This window comes from Triticum aestivum, chromosome 1D (genome assembly GCF_018294505.1).
Source record: "Triticum aestivum cultivar Chinese Spring chromosome 1D, IWGSC CS RefSeq v2.1, whole genome shotgun sequence".
Lineage (NCBI taxonomy): Eukaryota > Viridiplantae > Streptophyta > Magnoliopsida > Poales > Poaceae > Triticum > Triticum aestivum.
This window is the reverse complement of record NC_057796.1, coordinates 61,663,571-61,682,561: the sequence shown is the minus strand read 5'-3', so window position 1 is coordinate 61,682,561 and position 18,991 is coordinate 61,663,571. Positions and strand designations below refer to the sequence as shown.

The 18,991-nt window shown below is 46.5% G+C and overlaps 2 protein-coding genes across 14 annotated transcripts; both read right to left on the bottom strand.

Moving 5' to 3' along the window:
* Positions 1-8,187: 8,187 nt before the first annotated feature.
* On the bottom strand, positions 8,188-10,038 carry LOC123180298 (uncharacterized). The gene has a single exon (XM_044592311.1). The coding sequence runs from the start codon at positions 9,988-9,990 to the stop codon at positions 8,401-8,403; it is 1,590 nt and encodes a 529-aa protein (XP_044448246.1). The 5' UTR covers positions 9,991-10,038; the 3' UTR covers positions 8,188-8,400.
* Positions 10,039-10,251: 213 nt separating this feature from the next.
* On the bottom strand, positions 10,252-17,364 carry LOC123180299 (beta-carotene isomerase D27, chloroplastic). 13 transcript variants are annotated; one of them, XR_006490851.1, is made up of 10 exons: positions 15,877-17,364; positions 15,664-15,776; positions 13,761-14,758; positions 12,341-13,463; positions 12,171-12,263; positions 11,745-11,855; positions 11,299-11,633; positions 11,140-11,220; positions 10,771-10,839; positions 10,252-10,632 (listed from the first exon to the last, which is right to left on the bottom strand). XR_006490851.1 is itself a non-coding variant. In XM_044592315.1 (9 exons), exons 2-9 carry the CDS (start codon positions 12,485-12,487, stop codon positions 10,478-10,480), a joined length of 864 nt encoding a protein of 287 aa, XP_044448250.1. In that variant the 5' UTR covers positions 12,488-13,463; positions 13,761-17,359; the 3' UTR covers positions 10,252-10,477. The 13 variants fall into 13 exon arrangements, 4 of the variants coding, with proteins under 4 accessions (XP_044448250.1, XP_044448251.1, XP_044448248.1 ...); XR_006490852.1 differs by having other exon boundaries at positions 15,664-15,771; XR_006490848.1 differs by having other exon boundaries at positions 14,850-17,364.
* Between the last annotated feature and the right edge of the window lie 1,627 nt (positions 17,365-18,991).

The window sequence follows — 18,991 nt, the reverse complement described above, 5'->3', positions numbered from 1 at the left end:
GGGGAGTTAGTTTACCTGGTAGCTTCATCATTTGCTCCTTTGTGATGCCTGACCCAATACAAGAGGGCAGCGTAAAGCTTGTTCACTGCCTCATTGGAGCTGAAAGTCTTCTTCTTGTTGTAGTCAATGAATGGAGACCTTTGAGATGCTGCGGGCCTTATTACCCTCCTCTGTCTTCGTGCAATAGGTGGTCCCGAAGAACTGCTCGTGCCAGCTTCTAGTTCTGCGCATATCGGGGTGTGGCAATTCTCTGGTGATCCAACATCTAGCTCTTGAGCTATTGCCTTGCCAGCATCAGCAGCAGCACATCCTTCATTCATAGCTGCTGGGTCCAACTCACACTCATCAATACAAATCACACCGGCTTCCGCTGTTTCTGCTGCTGGAGCATCACCATCTATGCCGAGGTCAAAAGATGGTGCATCGCAGAACCCGTCACCATGATAAGACTTTGATTTTCGTATGGGTTCAAGGACCAGGGCATCTCCTTGCGGCACAAACACGGGTGCATCATTCACTGACCTAGTTCGCAATAGTGTTGTAGTTGGCAGCCTTGGAGGCTTGCACCTACTTATAATGTTGAACACCTCCTCTTGTGTTAATGGTTGCTGAAAGTCAGCTCTTGGTGATGCAGTCTTGCTTGGCTGCTATGTGCTGGCTCTTGGGGATGGCAATTTGGTAGTAGGATCACCTCCTTTTGTGTTTGGCATTGAAGCATCTCTATGAGTAGGCACCTTGGGGCTTGCAGTTGCAGTGGTGCCTTCCTGAGCAGCTGTGGTGGTTTTGACTGTGACCACGCTGCTAACTGACACATCAGTTGGCACACTGGTATCTGTAGTTGGCATCTTTCCAGTCCGAGTTGGCAGCAACCTAGCAGAACTTGGCACCCCTGCATCAATGGCTGCGGCTCGCAGTTCTCTCTCGTCTCTGAACCCTAAACCTTTTGTGGCATGTTCCCCCTTTGTGCCCCTGGCAAACTTGACAATCTTTTGCTGCTTAGGTGGTTATGGTGGGACTGTTGAAAGGGGAGTCTTCCCCTTGATCTGTTGAACTCCTGTGATGGTGGTTGGCTCTCTGCTCACTACAATTGGCATATCAGTTTGAAGCACAGCTTCCTTGACCATATTTACTTCAGCATCTGCACTCACCATCTTCTCCTTGGTTTGAGGCAACTGCAGATTCTTCTTCATTGAAACTGCTTTACGCTTCTGGACCACGTGAGGGTTTGCCATGGATGCTGCCTTGCTCTTGCCGGAGCTTAGGTTTGGAAGCTGCTTCAAATATTCCTTGTATTTTTCCTTTGAATGAACCCAGTCAAGACCCTTTCCTGCTTCCTCCATGTCAATTTGATTCTTTTCAGCATCACTTGATAAGAACAGGCTCTTGTCAATGGCAAAGTTGATCTTCTCACACATATCTTGGTCGCTAAAATCTGGCACAGGAAAGGTGGTTGGCAAAGCTGGCTTCAAGTTGCAGAGCTTGAACATATCAATGCTGCCCAGAGACTCTGCTTCATCATTTTTCTTTGACTTAGGCAAATCCTTGTCTTTCCAGCAAGTTTTGTCAATTAACATCTGTAGTGTGCTCCTGCTACTCAATGAATTGCTACTGCTGGCAGGGGTGGCAGAAGTGCTAGTCCTCCTGGATGTGTTGCTGCCTGTACCACCAGAACCAGGGGCATTGTCATCATCATCATCATCGCTGATATCGCTGCCTCCATTGGATCCCCCTTTATCATCGCCATAACCATCCTCATCTTCTTCATCGTCATCTTCTTCCCTCTCACTGCCATCAACTGCTGCGCCTTTGTCTTCTCCCCTCTCACTGCCATCAACTGCTGCACCTTTGTCCCCGTCCCCCTCTTTGGCCTCACCTTCTTCTTCCTCCTCCTCTGCCTCACTATCTTCTTCCTTGTCCTCCTCCTCTCCTTTGTCCTCTTCTTGTTTGTCCTCCTCCTCCTCCTCCTCTTCCTCCTCCTCCTCCTCTACATCTTCTTCATTGTCATCCTCATCCTTGTCCTCCTCCTCTGATTCATCCGCATCTGTGTCCTCGTCATCGTCAACATCTATCGCTGCTTCCATTTCCTCATCTTCTTCTGACTCATCCTCAACAAACTCTTCTTCTTGTATAGTTGACCCCCGTCTCTTTCTTTTTGGAGCACGGCGTGACACCCCGGTTTGCATTGATGGCTGCTGTACGTAAGGATCAATATCCGGTTCCTCGTCATCGATCTTGGCAACTACTTCAATGAAGGTGCCAACCTGTTCAGTTACAGCCTTGCACAGGTCATTGACCACTTTCGCAATCTTTTCCTTTTTCTGCATCAACACAAAAAAAAAGATTCAGTACTGATTCAGTTACAAAAAAAATTAAAAAGTAAAATGTCTGTAACTGACCATGATGTGATAAGCAAAAACCGACTAATACACACTTTCTGGCCAACTAAAAACATGATTCTAGCCAACTACACATGCACTGTGGCACAAACTAAAAACATGCATTCTGCCAAGTTGATGTCAATGGTTGTAAACGAACACTTTGACTGTCCAAAAGAACATGTGCAACTACAGAAGCTTATATGTGCAACTGAACATACATCACAGCCAACTGAATCCTGTATTCTCACAACTACAAAAGTTATACATGTCCAACTGAACATACATCCCAGCCAAAAGAAAATGTTGGTAAGTGGTACAAATTTTTGTATGCAAAACACTAACCTGCGGATTGTAGGTTATTGGTAACTTGGATGCCACGAATGCTTCAGCTTGCAAAATTCCACCAAACAGTGGTGTCTGCTCCGTGCCTCTATACTCCTCTTTAAGATGATGTAAAAAAAAGAGAAAAAGAAAAGAACAAGGTTATCAAAATAGATTTGTGTGTTGAACGAAACCAAACATTATAACCTGTGCAACTACAACAAGATACTGGGGTAGACAATTCGACTATACATATATGCAACTGAACAAAGACACAAGAACTGTGCAACCCACATGGCACCTAAAAAAAAGTTTCTACCAACTAATGCCACACATCTGTGCAACAAGATTAGTAAAACTGTGCAACTTAAAAAAGATGGTGTGCCAATTTAAAATGAACATGTGTGCAGATGCCAAACTTAAAGGTACAAGCTGTGCAACTACATGCATTGTTGTGCCAACTGATGACAGTTTTTTGTGCAATTTCCAAAAAAGTGACCAGACATCAAAAGAACATAAAAAGAAGAAACTGTTGGAACAAAACAAAGAGAACTCACTTGTAATTTTCCGAACACACCAGGAGAGATGGTATCCTTCTTGATCACCTTGGCAATTAGAGTACTATCCCATGCATTCGATCGTATCGCGCAGTTGCTTACTGGGATGTCATGGATAAGCGCATCAAGGTATAGTATCTTCACCAAACCCAACAAAAGAAAAGCCAAGTTCAGTTATTATTATGAATATTTGAGCAAACTATAACTGCACAAAAGAACAAGAACATATGGAAGTGGTCGTTTTCACTAACCATCAAGTGATACAAGCAGCAGCAGACAGTTTCCTTCTCCTGGTCCATGTTCCGGAAAGCTTCATTAATGTGTTCTGCTACAAAGTGGCAGATGTTTGTGTTCTTGAGCATTTGATGATCTAGCACAAGTTCGTAGCACTTCGGGCTGAGCTTCAAGGCCGTGGTTGGTGCTAGAAAAGTGCTGAAGGCAACCGCAAGCCAGGCCATAAAGAATGTGCCATCCGTTCTTCCAGCCATATCCTGAATCATCTTGAGCCATGTAGTGATCTCGGGATGAGAATTTCCAGTTATGTTGAAAGCCTGTCTGAATTTCCTAGTGGCATCCTTGTCAACTAAATATCTGACTTTTTGACCCCTGTTTGGGAGATCAAATACCCTCTGAACACTGTCAGCATCGACACGGATCCTTCCCCTTCCTGGGAAAACCATTTCAGAGGTCTGTGGCTGGTAGGACTGCACCAAGAACTTAGTGAGGTCCACTGGAAGTGTGTCTGATAAGTTCAATAGCTCCCCGAACAACCTCGAAACTAGCTCTGACTTCTGTAGTGGGGTTAGAGAGGCGTTGAAATTTGCAAACCGTGCTGGTGATGCCCTTATCCTGCCCGCTTGTGATGGTCGCTCCACATCTTCCCCTGCAGCCACCTCAACTCCTTCACCGCTGGCCTGTTGATGAGAATATAAAAACATTAAGGAAACATTAAAAACAAGAGAAAAAACAAGAATGAAAAAAATCTAGCAATCATCATTTGGATTCAGTATTGGAAAAAGCTATATATTCATAAAATGGATCATGCCAACTAATATGATGTATTTGTGCAACTAATAAAGATCATGAGGACAACTGAAGACTGCCAGTGTGCAACCTTAAAAAAAACTAAAGAAATATACGATACCTGGCAACTACAAAAAGTTCTAGCGGATGTGCAACAATAAGAAATGATATTGCAACAAGATAACAACAACTAAAAAAAGGTTTGCAAGGAACAGTTCAATAGCTCACAAACACAAAAAAACCACATACCTCAGCATCTGTTGCGGAAGATGCGACAGCTCCTCCAGCAACTGCTGCCTGCACAAAAAAATGACCAGTGATGTCAACTATAAAGAAGCCAACTTCTCAACTACAAGATGCCAAGTAATGCCAACTAATGTCAACTGTATTTAGATCAAGATGACTAGAGATGTCAACTACAAAGGTTGTTATTGACAAACTAAAAACAAAAATAGTGGTGAGAACTGCTGCATAATTTCATCAGCGTCTAAAAAGCGAGAAACACTTATATTCGAGGATTTACTTACCCTGGAAGATTACTCAACTCCCTTTCCAAGTGTTGCACGTCTAGTCCGCTTTACAACACGGAACTGATCAGCATCCTAAGAAAAAAATAAAAAACATGAGCATGGGAAAAAATAAAAAATGTTATATGACCCAAACAAAACCGAAAAATGGGCTTGTGTCATCAGCATGCCACTTACCTCAACATCCTCTCCCTGCTCAACACTCCGCGCAGGTCGTGGCTGGCGATTAGCAGGACGCTTCGAGTTCCGGCGAAGCGACTGACTTCCAGAACGCTAATTAAGCAACCCAAAAAGAAAACATGAAAAAAAGGACATTAGCATACGTGCATAAGTTGAAAACAACTCAAAAACACAGAAAAAGTGAAAAAATACATCTTCTTCATTGCCATCCGCATCTCCTCCTATTATAACCATTTTTGCCCTGCGGGAGGAAATACAACAAAAGAAAACATAGTTAGAAGATGCGGAAACAAACTAGAGAAATCATAGAAGGTTGCTTTGATCTGCAGACATCTACACATAAGCAGGACACAAAATGCAAAAAAACATGTGGACAACCAACTACTACAATGATGCAGCCAACTGGGCAGTAAACCTTGTGCAAACTGGACAGCATATAAGCCAACTAACTATTTTCTGCTCTAGGTATTACTTGCCAACTGTGACAAGTAATAACTAGGCTATTTCTTGCGCGTACCAATTGAAGTATTTTGAGGTATCTTTTTTGAACTGAGTTGAATGAAGAAAAGAAGAATTGGAAGAAGAAAAGTTTTCTCAACACGGGGAGGAAGTCCCTGAGAAATGAGCAAGACCATATGTTTATCAAAAATATAGCCCGTATATAAACCTAGCCCTTACTACCCGAACTTCTTGCCTTCAAATAGGACTAACTGAAAATAGTTAACTAAAGGCAACAAGCTCAGTAAGATAACTTGTGCAAACTGGAACAAGCAAAAAATGCAAAGCAAAAAATCCAGCAAAACAATTGGGTATACTATATTGAAAAATTAGCAACCATTAGTGCTAATTTGCAAAAATAAGCGTCCCTAGTTGCACATGAGGGGAAACACATGAAAACAACCACATCCACAACAAAGACTTGCACATTGAGAAAAATTAAATTGGAAAATTGGCAAGCATTGGTACTAATTTGCACAATCAAGGGGCCCTAGTTGCACAAAGCAGGAGAAAACACATGAACCACCACAGCCACCACAAGGCTGGTGGATTGGGTAGACTGTATTGGAAAACTGGCAAGCATTGGTGCTAAATTGCACAAACAAGAGTCCCTAGTTGCACACAGCAGAGGGGGAAACAGCAAAGCCAACTAAGTACAACAACTAGCACAAAGTGTGTAACATATGAACAGCCAACTAGTAAAAAGTGATGCAGCCAACTGAGCAGGCAACTTGTGCAACTGAACACCGTATAGACAACCAACTAGTACAAACAGTGAGCCAACTGACCAAAACAACTGCTGCAACTGCAGAGCATATGGACAGCCAAGTACTATATGGACGCAGCCAACTGAGGAGAATTTGTGCAACTAACCACTTAAATTACTGAACACCAACTACAAAATCAGCCAATGCATTGCACACAACATTGCGCACATCTAATACAACTTGCAGAATGACTAAGAATCATGAACAGATCTCAAACCTCTGCAAAATTGAACGGAACATGAACTAAACAGCCAAATTGCCCTAAAATCGCGCAACGGGCGCCGTGGACATGCATCCCTTCTACCTAACGACTACCGCGTACCCTGGCCAACTACATGTTGACCCTGGCCAGCCACCCCCGTGTCGTGAACTACGCCTCCTTGTAGATCCCGACCACCGTTGGGCGCGTGCTACGAGATAGGAGAAGGGAACTCAACGTGACCAAAATCGAGGATAAGCGGGGGTAGTTCGCGCCGTTCCCGAACCCTAGAGAGCATTCCCCTCACATTTCGGCACCATCCGCGCTCCGCGAGATAGAGAGAGGGAGGAGAAGCATGTAGAAGTGGAGAGCGAGCATACCTCCGACGGCGAGGAGCACCAGCGATTCCCCCGCGAGGAGAACCACCCGCAAGCCGCCGCCAATCTGAGCACTCCGCCGCGATGCCCCGTTCGGTGGAGAGGATTGCGAGGAGGAAGACGAAGACGGAATGGGGAGAGAGCACGCTGCGGCGAGGGATTTCAGGCACACATTTCGAAAACCGCCGCCCACGACCCCCACTACTCCCCTCCTCTACCGCTTACAGGTGGGCCTGCCCACGTCCGGATATGGACAACCGCCCACGACCGCGGTGTGGGGCCAATCCAGACCAGGTGGCACCTGGCAGATCTGGGCGCGATCGAACGGCCAGGAATCAGCCGCCCGTGTCTGTTAGTTGGTGGCCGGCCGCTTTTTAGATTTTAGGGTATTTTTACTTATCTCTTCTATTATGTTATACTCCCTTCATTCCATCTTAGTTGCCTCCACAGAGGTAGTATATCGCTTCGCAGCTGCTAGTTCTCCTGCAGAATTCCATAGACAAAAGAAGAACTGAGGGAGACGTTGAGATTATATATTTCATCGGCGAGGAGTTGTCTCCATTTTTAGAGACATAGAACGTCCCGGCACTGCTGAGCAGAAGGGAAGTCCTAGAAGGGGTGCAGGATCATGAGTTCGTACTTCTTTCCTTGCCGCAAAAAAAAGAAGAAAAAAAAGAGTACACATGTATGTAACATGGGAGGTGAATTTTTTCCTTGGCAAAAGGAATTGTACACGATAGTCCGGCAATATAGTGAGCATATTTTTATGGCATATTAAAGCATGTGTTTGCACAATTTCATGCCAAAGTACAACCATTTGTATCATGCGTAACAATGACGTACACATTTTACAAGACACTGCATCTTAAAATATGATACTCAGTATATTAGAAAAACATAATTTTATAAATTCCTCAAGCTCAAGTTTCTTATATTTATATAAACAGAATAAATTTAATGCGCTAAAAAATCAAATCACTTCTCTTGTATATGCACACGCAACTGACATGGGCCCGTGGACTACAAATGCGCTAGAACACAAGGCCCAGACATTCGGTCTGCCAAAGATAATGTTCTGGTACTTGACGCCCATCGGCCCGGGCACGGCAAGGCAGAGAGGGAAGGAAGAAGGAGGGGCGAGACCGACGACAGCCACCGCGTTTGAGGGTGAGGGGGAGGAGGATAGGGGAGAGGAGAGGAGAAAACCATCATTCATTGATTAACGGTTCCTGGCAGAAAGGTTTGTACACTATAATCCGGCAACATAATGATCATATTTTTGTGGCATATTAAAGCATGTGTTTGCCATGTGCAAAAGTGACATACAAATTTTACATTCATTGCATCTTAAAATACGATATATTAGGAAAACATAATTTTAAACATTCATCAAGCTCAAGTTTCTTGTATTTATATAAATAAAATAAATTTAATGTGCTAAATAAAAAATCAAATCACTTGTATATGCACACGCAAGTGGCATGGGCCCGTGGGCCATAATGTGCGAGAACACAAGGCCCAGACAGTCAGTTTACCAAAGATAACATTTTGGTCGTTGACACTCCGGTGCATTTCAGCTGTGGTACTTGACGGAGGTGTAGGTCTGGACCATGGTGGAGACGAAGGTGACGAGCGCGACGACCTCGATGACGACGGCCCACGGCAGCGTGAAGTAGTTCCGCTGCACGTCGGCCCACATGACGTACAGCGGGTGGCGGCTCCGCTCCCGCAGCTTCTCCAGCAGCACGCACAGGTAGCTCGTCACCAGCAGCTCGCCGCCGGCCGCCGCCTCGCTCGCGACGCCCATCGTCCGGAAAAACCTCGCCACGGCCTCCTTGGTCTCGTTGCCCGCGCCGCCGTGCTGCTGCACCACCTCCGCCGCCGCCAGCACCCCCGCGTCCTCCGCCGACTGCGCCATCTTCGCCATGAAGCACACGTACGCCGACACGTCCATCGGCGTCTTCATCGACGCCGACGCCGACTGCTCGAATGCCATCAGGTTCAGCAGCAGCGGCGCCGTGCGGAACTCGATCCGGAGCTGGGGGAGGTGGAGCCGGTCCTCGTGCTGCGTCAGCTTCACGGCCAGCGGCACGGGCCCCAGCACCGACGCTATGCCGGCCACCGCCTTGCTCCCGCTGCCGCCGCGCGCCTTCTTGAACTGCACACCCATCCGCTTCAGGTCGCTCGCCGCCGGCACGTCCTCCTTCCCGTAGCTCGCGCTCCACTTCTTGTCCTCGGGGAGAATCGGGTACAGCAGCGGCACGAACAGAAGCAGCGGGATGCGGCGCAGCAGCCGTGCCGCCTCCTGTGCCGTCTCTATCACCGCACCGTCCTGGATGGCGCGGGGCGGCGGCTCCCACCGTGTCCGCGCCGCGGTGATCATCGCGTGGAGCAGGTGCAGGACGTGGGAGACCCCCTCGGCCGGCGGCAGCTCCTCGCTCATGTCGCGGCCCTTCTCGCCGGCGAGGTAGTACAGCACGAGCTTCACGAGCAGCACCGGCGCGGGGTAGCCGGTGGCCTCGAACTCCGGCAGCTTCGTGTTCGCGATGAGATCAACGAGTAAGAAGAAGGGCATCTGGTTCTCGGCGAGGATGAGGTCGACGGAGAGCTGCGCGGGGCCGAAGGGCGTGGCGTGCAGCGACGGTTCCTCGTGGCCCGTGGCGACGTTGATGAGGTGCTCGATGATGAAGCAGCCGTCGAGCACCATCATCTGGATGAACTCATCAGGGGGAATCTCGGCGACGTCCTCCCCGACGTACATCGCCCGGGCCTCCTGCTCGCGGGCGGCGACGACGCGGATGTACCCCTGGATGACGGCGAGGTGCTGCGCCGTGTCGGGGTGGCCGCGGGAGATGAGGCTGTTGAGGTACGCCACCTTGAGCCGCTCGGCGGGGCGGAGGCGCCGGTCCTCGCGGCTGTGGAGCGGGCCGATGGCGACGAACCCCGGCGTGTAGTCCTTGGCGTTGTTGTTGCGGAGGTGGAGGGGGACGCGGGACAGCCGGTGGCTGGTCGCCATGGCCCGGTGCTGCTCCTCCGCCGCCACGCCCTCCTGCTTCTGCATCAGGGTGCGCGCCAGATATTCGACGTGCACCGTGATGTCGCCGCCGCCGCCACCGCCACCGCCACGGCCGCCCGGCATGCGAAAAGGCCGCTCTCTAGGCATCCTGAACGATGGAACAGTGCACGTGCTATGCCACGATCGCCATGAACTGCATGCCCGGCTACATATATAGGGGCGGAATGGAATCTGAGCCCAGTGAATGCCAGCTTGGAGACGATGATGAGATGGACACGCAAGAACAAATCTGAGAACAGGATCCCAGAATGATGTACGCTTACATACAGGTATATACGTAGCTTCCGTCAGCGATAAAGAGGACAGAACATCAGTGCCAATTCTTTGCTTTGCTTGTACACGCAGACAATACGAGATTCAACTTCGTTATTCTAATTATAGTAGGTTGCATACATCCCAATTAAACCCATGCACGCAGCATGTGGCGTGTATGTGCACATCATGCTATACAGTTCAGCTAGGGAAGAAGGCGGCCCAGCCCGCAAAGCCCGCGTACAAATCCATCTTCAGTCTAGTATAGCCCCAGGTGAAGCCAGGGCAGCACCATTGCTGAATCATACCAATGTGCCTGGTTTCAGAAACAGCAGATTAAACTTGGGGGCATAGACCATCTGGGCCACCGCTGCTGCCAAGCTCTCTGCGCCGTCTCGCATTTGTGCATATGTCCAAGCAGGGTTCCTTCAAGGCCTTGTCCGTGTCGATAGGTGGGGGTGGCACTCCAAAGTTGAACTGCAACGAGCAACATTGTTATTGGAGAGTGCTTCTTCGGTGGCATTTGGTTGCAAAAAGGGATAAAAAAAATGAGCATAGCTATGAGATTTTGCTTTTAGCATAGCAAGATGTACATGATCCCTGAATTTCTTTAACCTGGCAGCTATAGTCTTCAAAATTTGGCTCCATATACAAATCGACGCCCATGTGATCCTTGAAGAAGGTCTGAAAGATAGGAGTAAAGATAGACATCTGTTTTTAATAAAAGCCGCATGCTGGATTGAAACTTAACCATTCAAGGAGCATTTCTTGCTGGATCTGGTACAATTTTGGGTGAGAACAATGTTATCAAGATCTATTCACAATTAGGAAACATCGACATTCACAAGCAGGTTTCAGTAAGCAGATTATACAATTCCAGTTTGCTAAATTGATATCACATGCCTTTGAGTTTGGGAGACAAAGTTATTGCAGAAAAAAGACTGCGGAGAAGTACAAATCTGGAAATACAACGCATAGACACACCTGGGTTGGCAGTTTGCACGTGTTGATACAAATGCCAAGACATTTGCTCTCTTCCAAATATTTACACTTCTCGACAAACACCTGGCAATTTCCATAATGACATATTAACAATTCAAAAGTCTTCGTGAAATGTAAATTGAAGACTGAACAGATCAATACCCCACTTGACAATGACTTCCCATTGGGCAGTGTCACAGAATTCACTGAACATGTGCCCATCAGCCATTGGCACGAAAGCGCTGTTGCTCTAGCTTCACGAGTCCAACGGATCACAAGTAAGAAAAAGAAGACCACCGATCACGCTAAGTTAATTCTGCAGTTGATCTCTACAGAGAATTGAGTCCTGAAAGTATTACATGCACTGCCTAAAATGTCTGACTTGCAATGAACTCACCTACCATCATGGATGCAAGTTGGCCATTAGCAATTGGTGCTAAAAGAGCTTTGAAAAGGACCAGCAACAGAGGGGGGAACAGTGCCTGGAGTACTCGGACCTGAAATTTGTAAGAGAAGAGATACAGAGAAGCATAACTGGATTTAACTTTTAAGTCATGTAACTATGGCAGAAGAGGTGGGACTGGAGATGAACAAGAGCAGTGGCATACAGCTGATTGCTCAGTCTCCGAAGCACTCTTCCCCTTGATCATGAGGCGATTCGCAACTTCGATCAGCCCTTCGTATCCAGGCTTTTGAGAATCCCACCCAACCTCCTACAGCTTTGTGCACAGAGAATGAGAGAAATTAACAGATGTAATAAGTACAACAGCAGTGAAAAGGGCGGGGTTCAGTCTCGGTTTATTATTTCATCATGTTCTATCCAAATAACAGCAAGAATTGAAATATGTTGCATGTGAGTCGACAGCCGAGGTTCAGATTAGCTAAATCTGTATCGTGTCATAATTTCTGCAGTCAACCCCATGAATCGAGGAATCATTTCATATCGGCGCTGAACAAAAATCACTTGCATGGCGGAGAGGAGATAGGTAGCCAAGTAGAGAGAAGAATGGGACGGGTGGATCGATGGGGCTCACCTCCACCATCTTGGCCCGGAAGAAGGCGAGGAGGAAGTCGTCGGCTAAGGAGGGCCGGTACTCGCCGCCCTTCCCTGACGGCGGCGCTCCCACCTGAAATAGCACGAGGAATCAAGAAACCGTAGTGCCCCGCCAGGGCGAGGAGGCTGGCTAGAATACCTAATACGTACCGGCGGCGATGAGCAGTACAGCCGGGAGGTAGGCCGGCGGCTGGGTCCCTGGACTGAGGGGGCTGAGGAGGACGAGGTGCGAGGTGGGCGAGATGGAAGGGCGGGGAGGAGGTAGTGGTGGAGACGGCTCGTGGTCGGAGTCGCCATGGGCGTGGACTGGACAGGCGCCGGCGAGCTCGCTCCGGCTGTGAGCCTGTGACAAACCGTAGGAATCAACCAGTCAGGTGCGTGGTGGATAGCCGGCAGAGGCCCACACGTCAGCGACCTTCACCCATTCCTTTTATTTTGATTTTTTTAGACAATTAAAATTTTATTATTATTCTCCCGGAGGCAATGCGGTGGTACCTACTCTCTGCCACACCCATGTATCCTTTTGGCCCAAGAAATCGATACGCCAAGCAACAATACACAAACACTTGGCCTAAAAAAACAGTAGCCCCGCCAAAAAAAAAAAGTACACAAACACCAAAAAAAAGAACTCAAGAAAAGACATAGACTACCATCAAATTGTCCAAAATCACACAGACTTACCAATTCCTCCCAGTGGAGAAGAACAGAGCCTACAAAAATCTCTTAAGCAAAGAATATTTTACTAAAATTTGCAATCCATGTACAAGGCATACAAAAGTTTAAAAGAGGGGCCAATTTAACTAGTACAGTAGTAGAATGCAAAAGTTTCAGCTACCATTGAGTATGTAGGGATTGTGTCTTGTCTTAATTTCCAGGGAGCTAGTCTTAACAGGAATAGTTCTACTCCCTTCGTCCTATAATATAAGAGCGTTTTTTACACTAGTGCCCTCTGTCCTATACGTATAATATAAGAGCGTTTTTGACACAAAAACGCTTTTATATTGTGGGACGAAGGGAGTAAAGGCTCAGACAGCATTCTTGGTGGAGTATAACAAGGAAAACAAAAATGTCTACATAGAATCTTGGTGATGCATGTGAAGAGCAAATCAAAGGAGTATTAACAGTCACTCCAGTTGGTATCAAATAAAGCCTGAAGCAATTCTCAGAATTCCCCAAACCAGATTAAGATCATCAGTGAACCGTAACAAACACAAACTTGTCCCAGAGCCCAAGCAGAGTGTTGCCAACCCCATTAATGCCAGTCCAGCAAAATCTGAAGAGATAATAAAGATTCTTCTCAGTGTGGATCAATTTGACAAAACGAATAAAGTTAAGGAATATAAAGCTGGGTGTCAGGTTATTACTGTTAAACAATTCGGTAAATTAACTATGATCAAGTTAACTGCATTTTGAATTAACCAACTTAAGATGACAATCTGAAGGAATCTATAATCCACTACAAATATCACAAGATAGCAGAACTCAACTAGCAATGCTAGTAACCAAATCAATCTATTCTTGAACATGGCAGGAAGCCAACAAAACACTGGGATAGTTAACTGAATGTTACCTTGACTGAAACGAAGGTGTTGAAGTGGAAGCCTGACGAAGCTGGAGAAGCGGAAGTGGCGATGCAGATCGGCGAGCAGCGTGCAGAGGCACTTCCCAGAACCTTGATTGCTCCGGCACCCGTGCAGGTCAGCAAGCCGGAGAAGGAACGGAGATTACTGCTCTCCCCGTCCTGCAGCACAACAGGAAAGGGATGGCGAGGCTCCGGCGACGAAACAGAGAAGAACTCAGGTGAATGCTTTTTCTGTGTGTCTTCCTATCTGGGACGTCTCCCTTTTATAGGCACGAATCAGCAATCAACCCTAAACCAACGAACTGCCTAAACTTCAGGATCCGCCCCCTGGAGTTTCTCCCACGCACTCCTCCTGCGGCGACTACTTGTGCAAGTTTATCCACCGGAGAATTCGTGCGGCAGCCGTGGTACCGTTGATGAGATGGACTTCACTTTGTAAGTTTGTATCAATCAAACATACCAGAATTCAGTCCGGCTAGAAACGGGATCAGTTGACACCAGGGTCAGACCTCGACTCACCCGTTTGCACAGACCTGAAACTCTGTTTCTGAATGTTGACAACCAAACTGTACTGAAACAAGGTTTCAGACATTGTATTCCATTTACATCTGACAGTACCATCCTGACAATTTCCTTAGGAAAATATAGTGTAAATGTCACTGCAATAAAGCTCTGTTGCACTATATTTCCAACAATTACATCATCGTCTGTGCCGCTCCTCTGCCTTTGCTCTCATTCTGATCCCTGGTCTATGCTGTAAAACAACTGCCTTTCAAGTTGTAAAAGAGAAAGTAGAAGTCGCAGCGGTGGAGCATTTAGGGCACCAAAACCAAACAGGACTGGACAGGACTGTACATGTGCTTAGGAACAAGAATTTCTCGTCAAGCAAATGCTTTAGGTCCTTCTCCTCTGTCACCAAAATGGTGTTGGTGCCTTGTGGACTTAAGCGAAAACTCGCACCGGTGAATTCTTGGCTATACCTTTCCCTACATTACGAGGAGCAGGAAAGCAGTTGAATCTTCAATGAAGTGTGCTCTCAATAACAGAAAGATAACATACTGGCAATACTTTTATCACCTGTATTCAACAATCTCTTTTTTCTCGCACGCGGGAGATCTGCGTATCATTACATTAAGAAGAAGAAATGGGACAAGAACCCATACAGCACCCAGTCACACACGCTACACATGCCACACTATTGTTCTTAGACTACATTCGCGCCTGTTTATCATTAAAAAAACGACCAGACAGGACTACAGCCAAACAACTAAGCTCCAAGGGCCATGGCAGTCAAGGAAGAGAGGCCCTGTCAGCCTGCAATCTCCCAAAGACACCGCTCATCGCCGGCAGTGTATTCAACAATCTCCATCAGTGCTACTGACAGCTTACACTATGAGACTCCGACATGAGCTCGAATATCCACTAAATGAACATAGCATCAGCAATCTCAAACATCCCTTTTTTAGGGACCCATTTGCCCTGACATTATCAGAAATTCCTCAAACTAAAAGTGAGTCTACCCTTAGCACATCACTGAGAATGATATCTGCTAAAAATGCATTCATATCAAGGAAAGTGACTGTTTTAGAGAGATTATAAAATCTCGGGTGGTTGGAACAAACCATGCTAGAAAAGCTAGAATTGGTGTTTATTGGGCTTCTTGTGGAAAGAGCACATATCTATACCTTCCCTGTTCAATCAGAAGCCATTATCCCTAAATGCAACCAGTTCTGCTAGACTATGTGGTTCACCTTTCCACACCCAAAGAAGCTTAAAAGATACACAGATATGAACTGAATGAAAAATGAATGACCAGTTTTCCACAAGCAACTAATTTGCATTTACAATACCAGCAAGAGACCCAGATGGCAATGGAATAAATCAACTGTACCTTCCAAGGAGTTATACACATCCAATGAATCAACTATTCAACTGTGTCTGACTCCTCCGAAAAATCGATACCTTGCAGGGAGTGATTTTATTTGCTCATGATATTTGCCTTCCCTTGAAAATAGATGCATCATCAACAAACCAGTTGAATTTTCAAGTGAAATGCTCTTCCCATCAACTTTAGACAAATAATTTCCAGCCTTGACTATCTCACCTTTTTCTAGCAACATTCTGATGATATCATTTAACAGAACGGAGCTGGGAGCATCACCACTCGCCTCCATTGATGAAAACATATGATCAGCTTCTTCCATTGATCCTTCTTTTAAAAGATTTGTCATCATTATTCTGTAAGTAGAAGCATTAGGTACCAATCCATTGGCAGATATTGCAGCAAACAAAATGTTAGCTTCTTCTCTTCTTTGAACCCTGTACATTGCATCAATCATGGTATTGAATATTGTAATATCGAACTTCACATCCACTGCACCTAATTTGTGGAACAGTATGATTGCTTCCTCAGTGCAATTATTCCTACAAAGTTCTCCAAGAATTATACCGTATGTGGAAATGCTCAGTTGCTCACTGTAGTTTCACTTTCAATCATCTGATGGGCAATCTCCGCAGCTTCCTTGCTTCTTCCATGGTTGCAAAGGGAGGCCACGAATGAGTTGCGAGTAACATCATCTAGCATAAGACCCCGGCTTGTCATTTCTCTGAATATTTTTACTGCCTCATTCCACAAGCCCAAAGAGGAATATCCCTGGATGATACACTTATATGTCACGTTGTTGGGTCGAACATCATTATCGACCATATGCCGAAGGAATGACTCTGCCTTGTCCATTGCTCTGGCCTTGCACAGCGCATCAATTATCGAGGTATATGTCACCACATTAGGCTTAACTCCTTGCTGCCCCATTTTGTTGAACAGATCGCATGCCTTGCTTACTTTGCCTTCCTTGCAGAAGCCGTGGATGACCGTGCTATATGGCACCACGTTGGGGGCGCAGACACCTCCTTCTTTCGACATCATCCGGAGCAGGTCGAGCGCTCGCTGGCTCCTGCTATCATCGCATAAGACCTTCAGAACGACGGAGTATGATAAGGCATCAGGCACACAGCCGAGTTCAGACAACCTATGGAGCAGCACGCTGACAGCCTCGTCTGTCCGTTTTGCGAGGCAGAAGCACTTGATGAGGGCGTATGCGTCGACGCCGTCTGTCCTCAGGCCCGTCCTGAGGAGGCGGCCGAAGAAGGCAAGCCCCAGGTCAGGGCGACGCGCGCGGCAGCAGCAGTCCATGAGGATGCTGTAGGTGTGGACTGTAAGAGGCGACGCATGCGGGCTGGCTTCTCGGCACAGGCGGTTGAAGAGAGACACGGCGAGGGCGGGGCTGTCTCCGCAGGCGGCGGAGGCCGGAGCGCGGGCAAGGGCGGCGAGGAAGCCGTTCAGGGCTTGACCAGGGACCGGGGTTGGCCGCTGCAGCAATTCGTCGAACAGGTGGCGTGCGTCTGCCGGGCTGAGCGTCCCGGCGCGGACCCGCTCTGTGGCCGCGGCGAGGGCGGCGCTGGGATCCCAGCAGCGTGAGGGCCCCGAGGTGGAGGTGGAGGTGGAGGAGAGGCGGCGGAGGAGGCGGGGCATGGGCGTAGTGGAGTAGAAGCGAGGCATCACTGGCATGGTCACCGTCTTGCTTGTGGAGTGGCTAAGAGTTTTCTTTTGGACAGAGTCAGGCGCCTGAAAAAAGGATTTACCTCGTGGATAGCAAATTTTAAAAAAAAACTCCAAAAAAAACTTTGAAATTTTTCTGATTTTTTTTGCAGGAAACGTTGATGTTTTTTTTCTACACGTGTATCATTTTTTGCGATGAAATCCACGAATGAGGTGTGGGCAAAAAAACAAATCGATGCTCCAAGAAGTGTGTTTTGAATTGGTTCAAAAAAAGTGTGTTTTCAATTTTCTTGCCAAAAAATTCAGAATTTTTCTTTTTTACTATTTTTCGAAATTTGTTGTTCATCCAAGCTCATATGAGCTTGAGCTCGCAATAGCACTTTGGTCACCTCAATCGGTTTCATCCGCGCTCATTTTCTTCTTGCTCCGCAAGTGTGCACCCAACATGCGCCGCTCGTCACTCCGTGTGTTCTGTTTATTTGGTTTACATGGTTCGATTTATACGGTTTTTTGATTTGTATAGTATTAATACTTTGGTAAATACGGTATGAAATTTAGATATGGTTCGGTTTCGGTATATACCATAAAAACCAAAGTTGACGCGAATTTGAAAATAACATATAATAGTTTGGAAATTTATGACTCAAAACACATATCTTTTTATACAAAGAGTATATAACTATATGCGAGTGTATATGCATGCATGGATTCAAAGGTTATGGACGTGCTTAGCATTCTTTTGAAGAGAAGTATGACTACGTTACAAGAAAAATGAATGCACTTAATAGGAAATCTAGCTTATGTACATAAAAGACTATTTGTATGGTTGTTCTTCCCGAGATATATACATATATTTTTATTTCAGTTTATTCGTAAACCGTTCGGTTTTCCGGTATATACCATAAGAACCAAAATTCAAAATGGTATAAGAAGTTCATACCATATCGAAACCATAAACCATAAAATTGGTTCGGTTTGGTTTTGTTTTCTGTATGGTTTTTCGGTTCGGTTTTAAAATGCACAGGCCGCTCACCACCGTCGGTTCCCGTCACCCGCGGCTTGAATGCTGGCACGTGTCGCCTCGTCGCCTTGCCTCGCCCGAGCCACCTCCTCCGCCGCCCCCGACCATTCCTAAAAAGTCTACCGTTCTCTGGCGCCGACGAGCACCCTCACATCTGAAACCCTTAACTCTTTGTCCCTCCTCCACCAGTGATGCCTTGACCTCCTTGTCTCCAGTTTGGAGCTGCGCTCACTGAAAATCAATGCGCCTGTCAAATAGCAAACACATTTTTTAAATAATACTTGGAGCTACGGTATGTATTTGGTTATAATACAGAAGAACGATTTGCTGCATTGGGCTATACCGGGCTCCACACCGAGTGGAGTTTCTCTTTCTTTCTTGAGGAACCATCTCGCTTGTTTTTCTCTACCAGCTGGTTTGTTTATTGCAACCGACTCGATTTATTTATAATGTTGTACCATCAACACGGTGGTTAATTTCCTAAGAAAATGTCACATAGTTGAGGAGGGTCTAAATGTCTAATGCATACTTTCGTCCAACAATCCACGGAACATCCCTTGGCCCCCAAAACCCTCAAATTTGCCATCGTCCAAAAAAAAACATCTCATCCAACTGAATTATTTGTTACACATAAACATC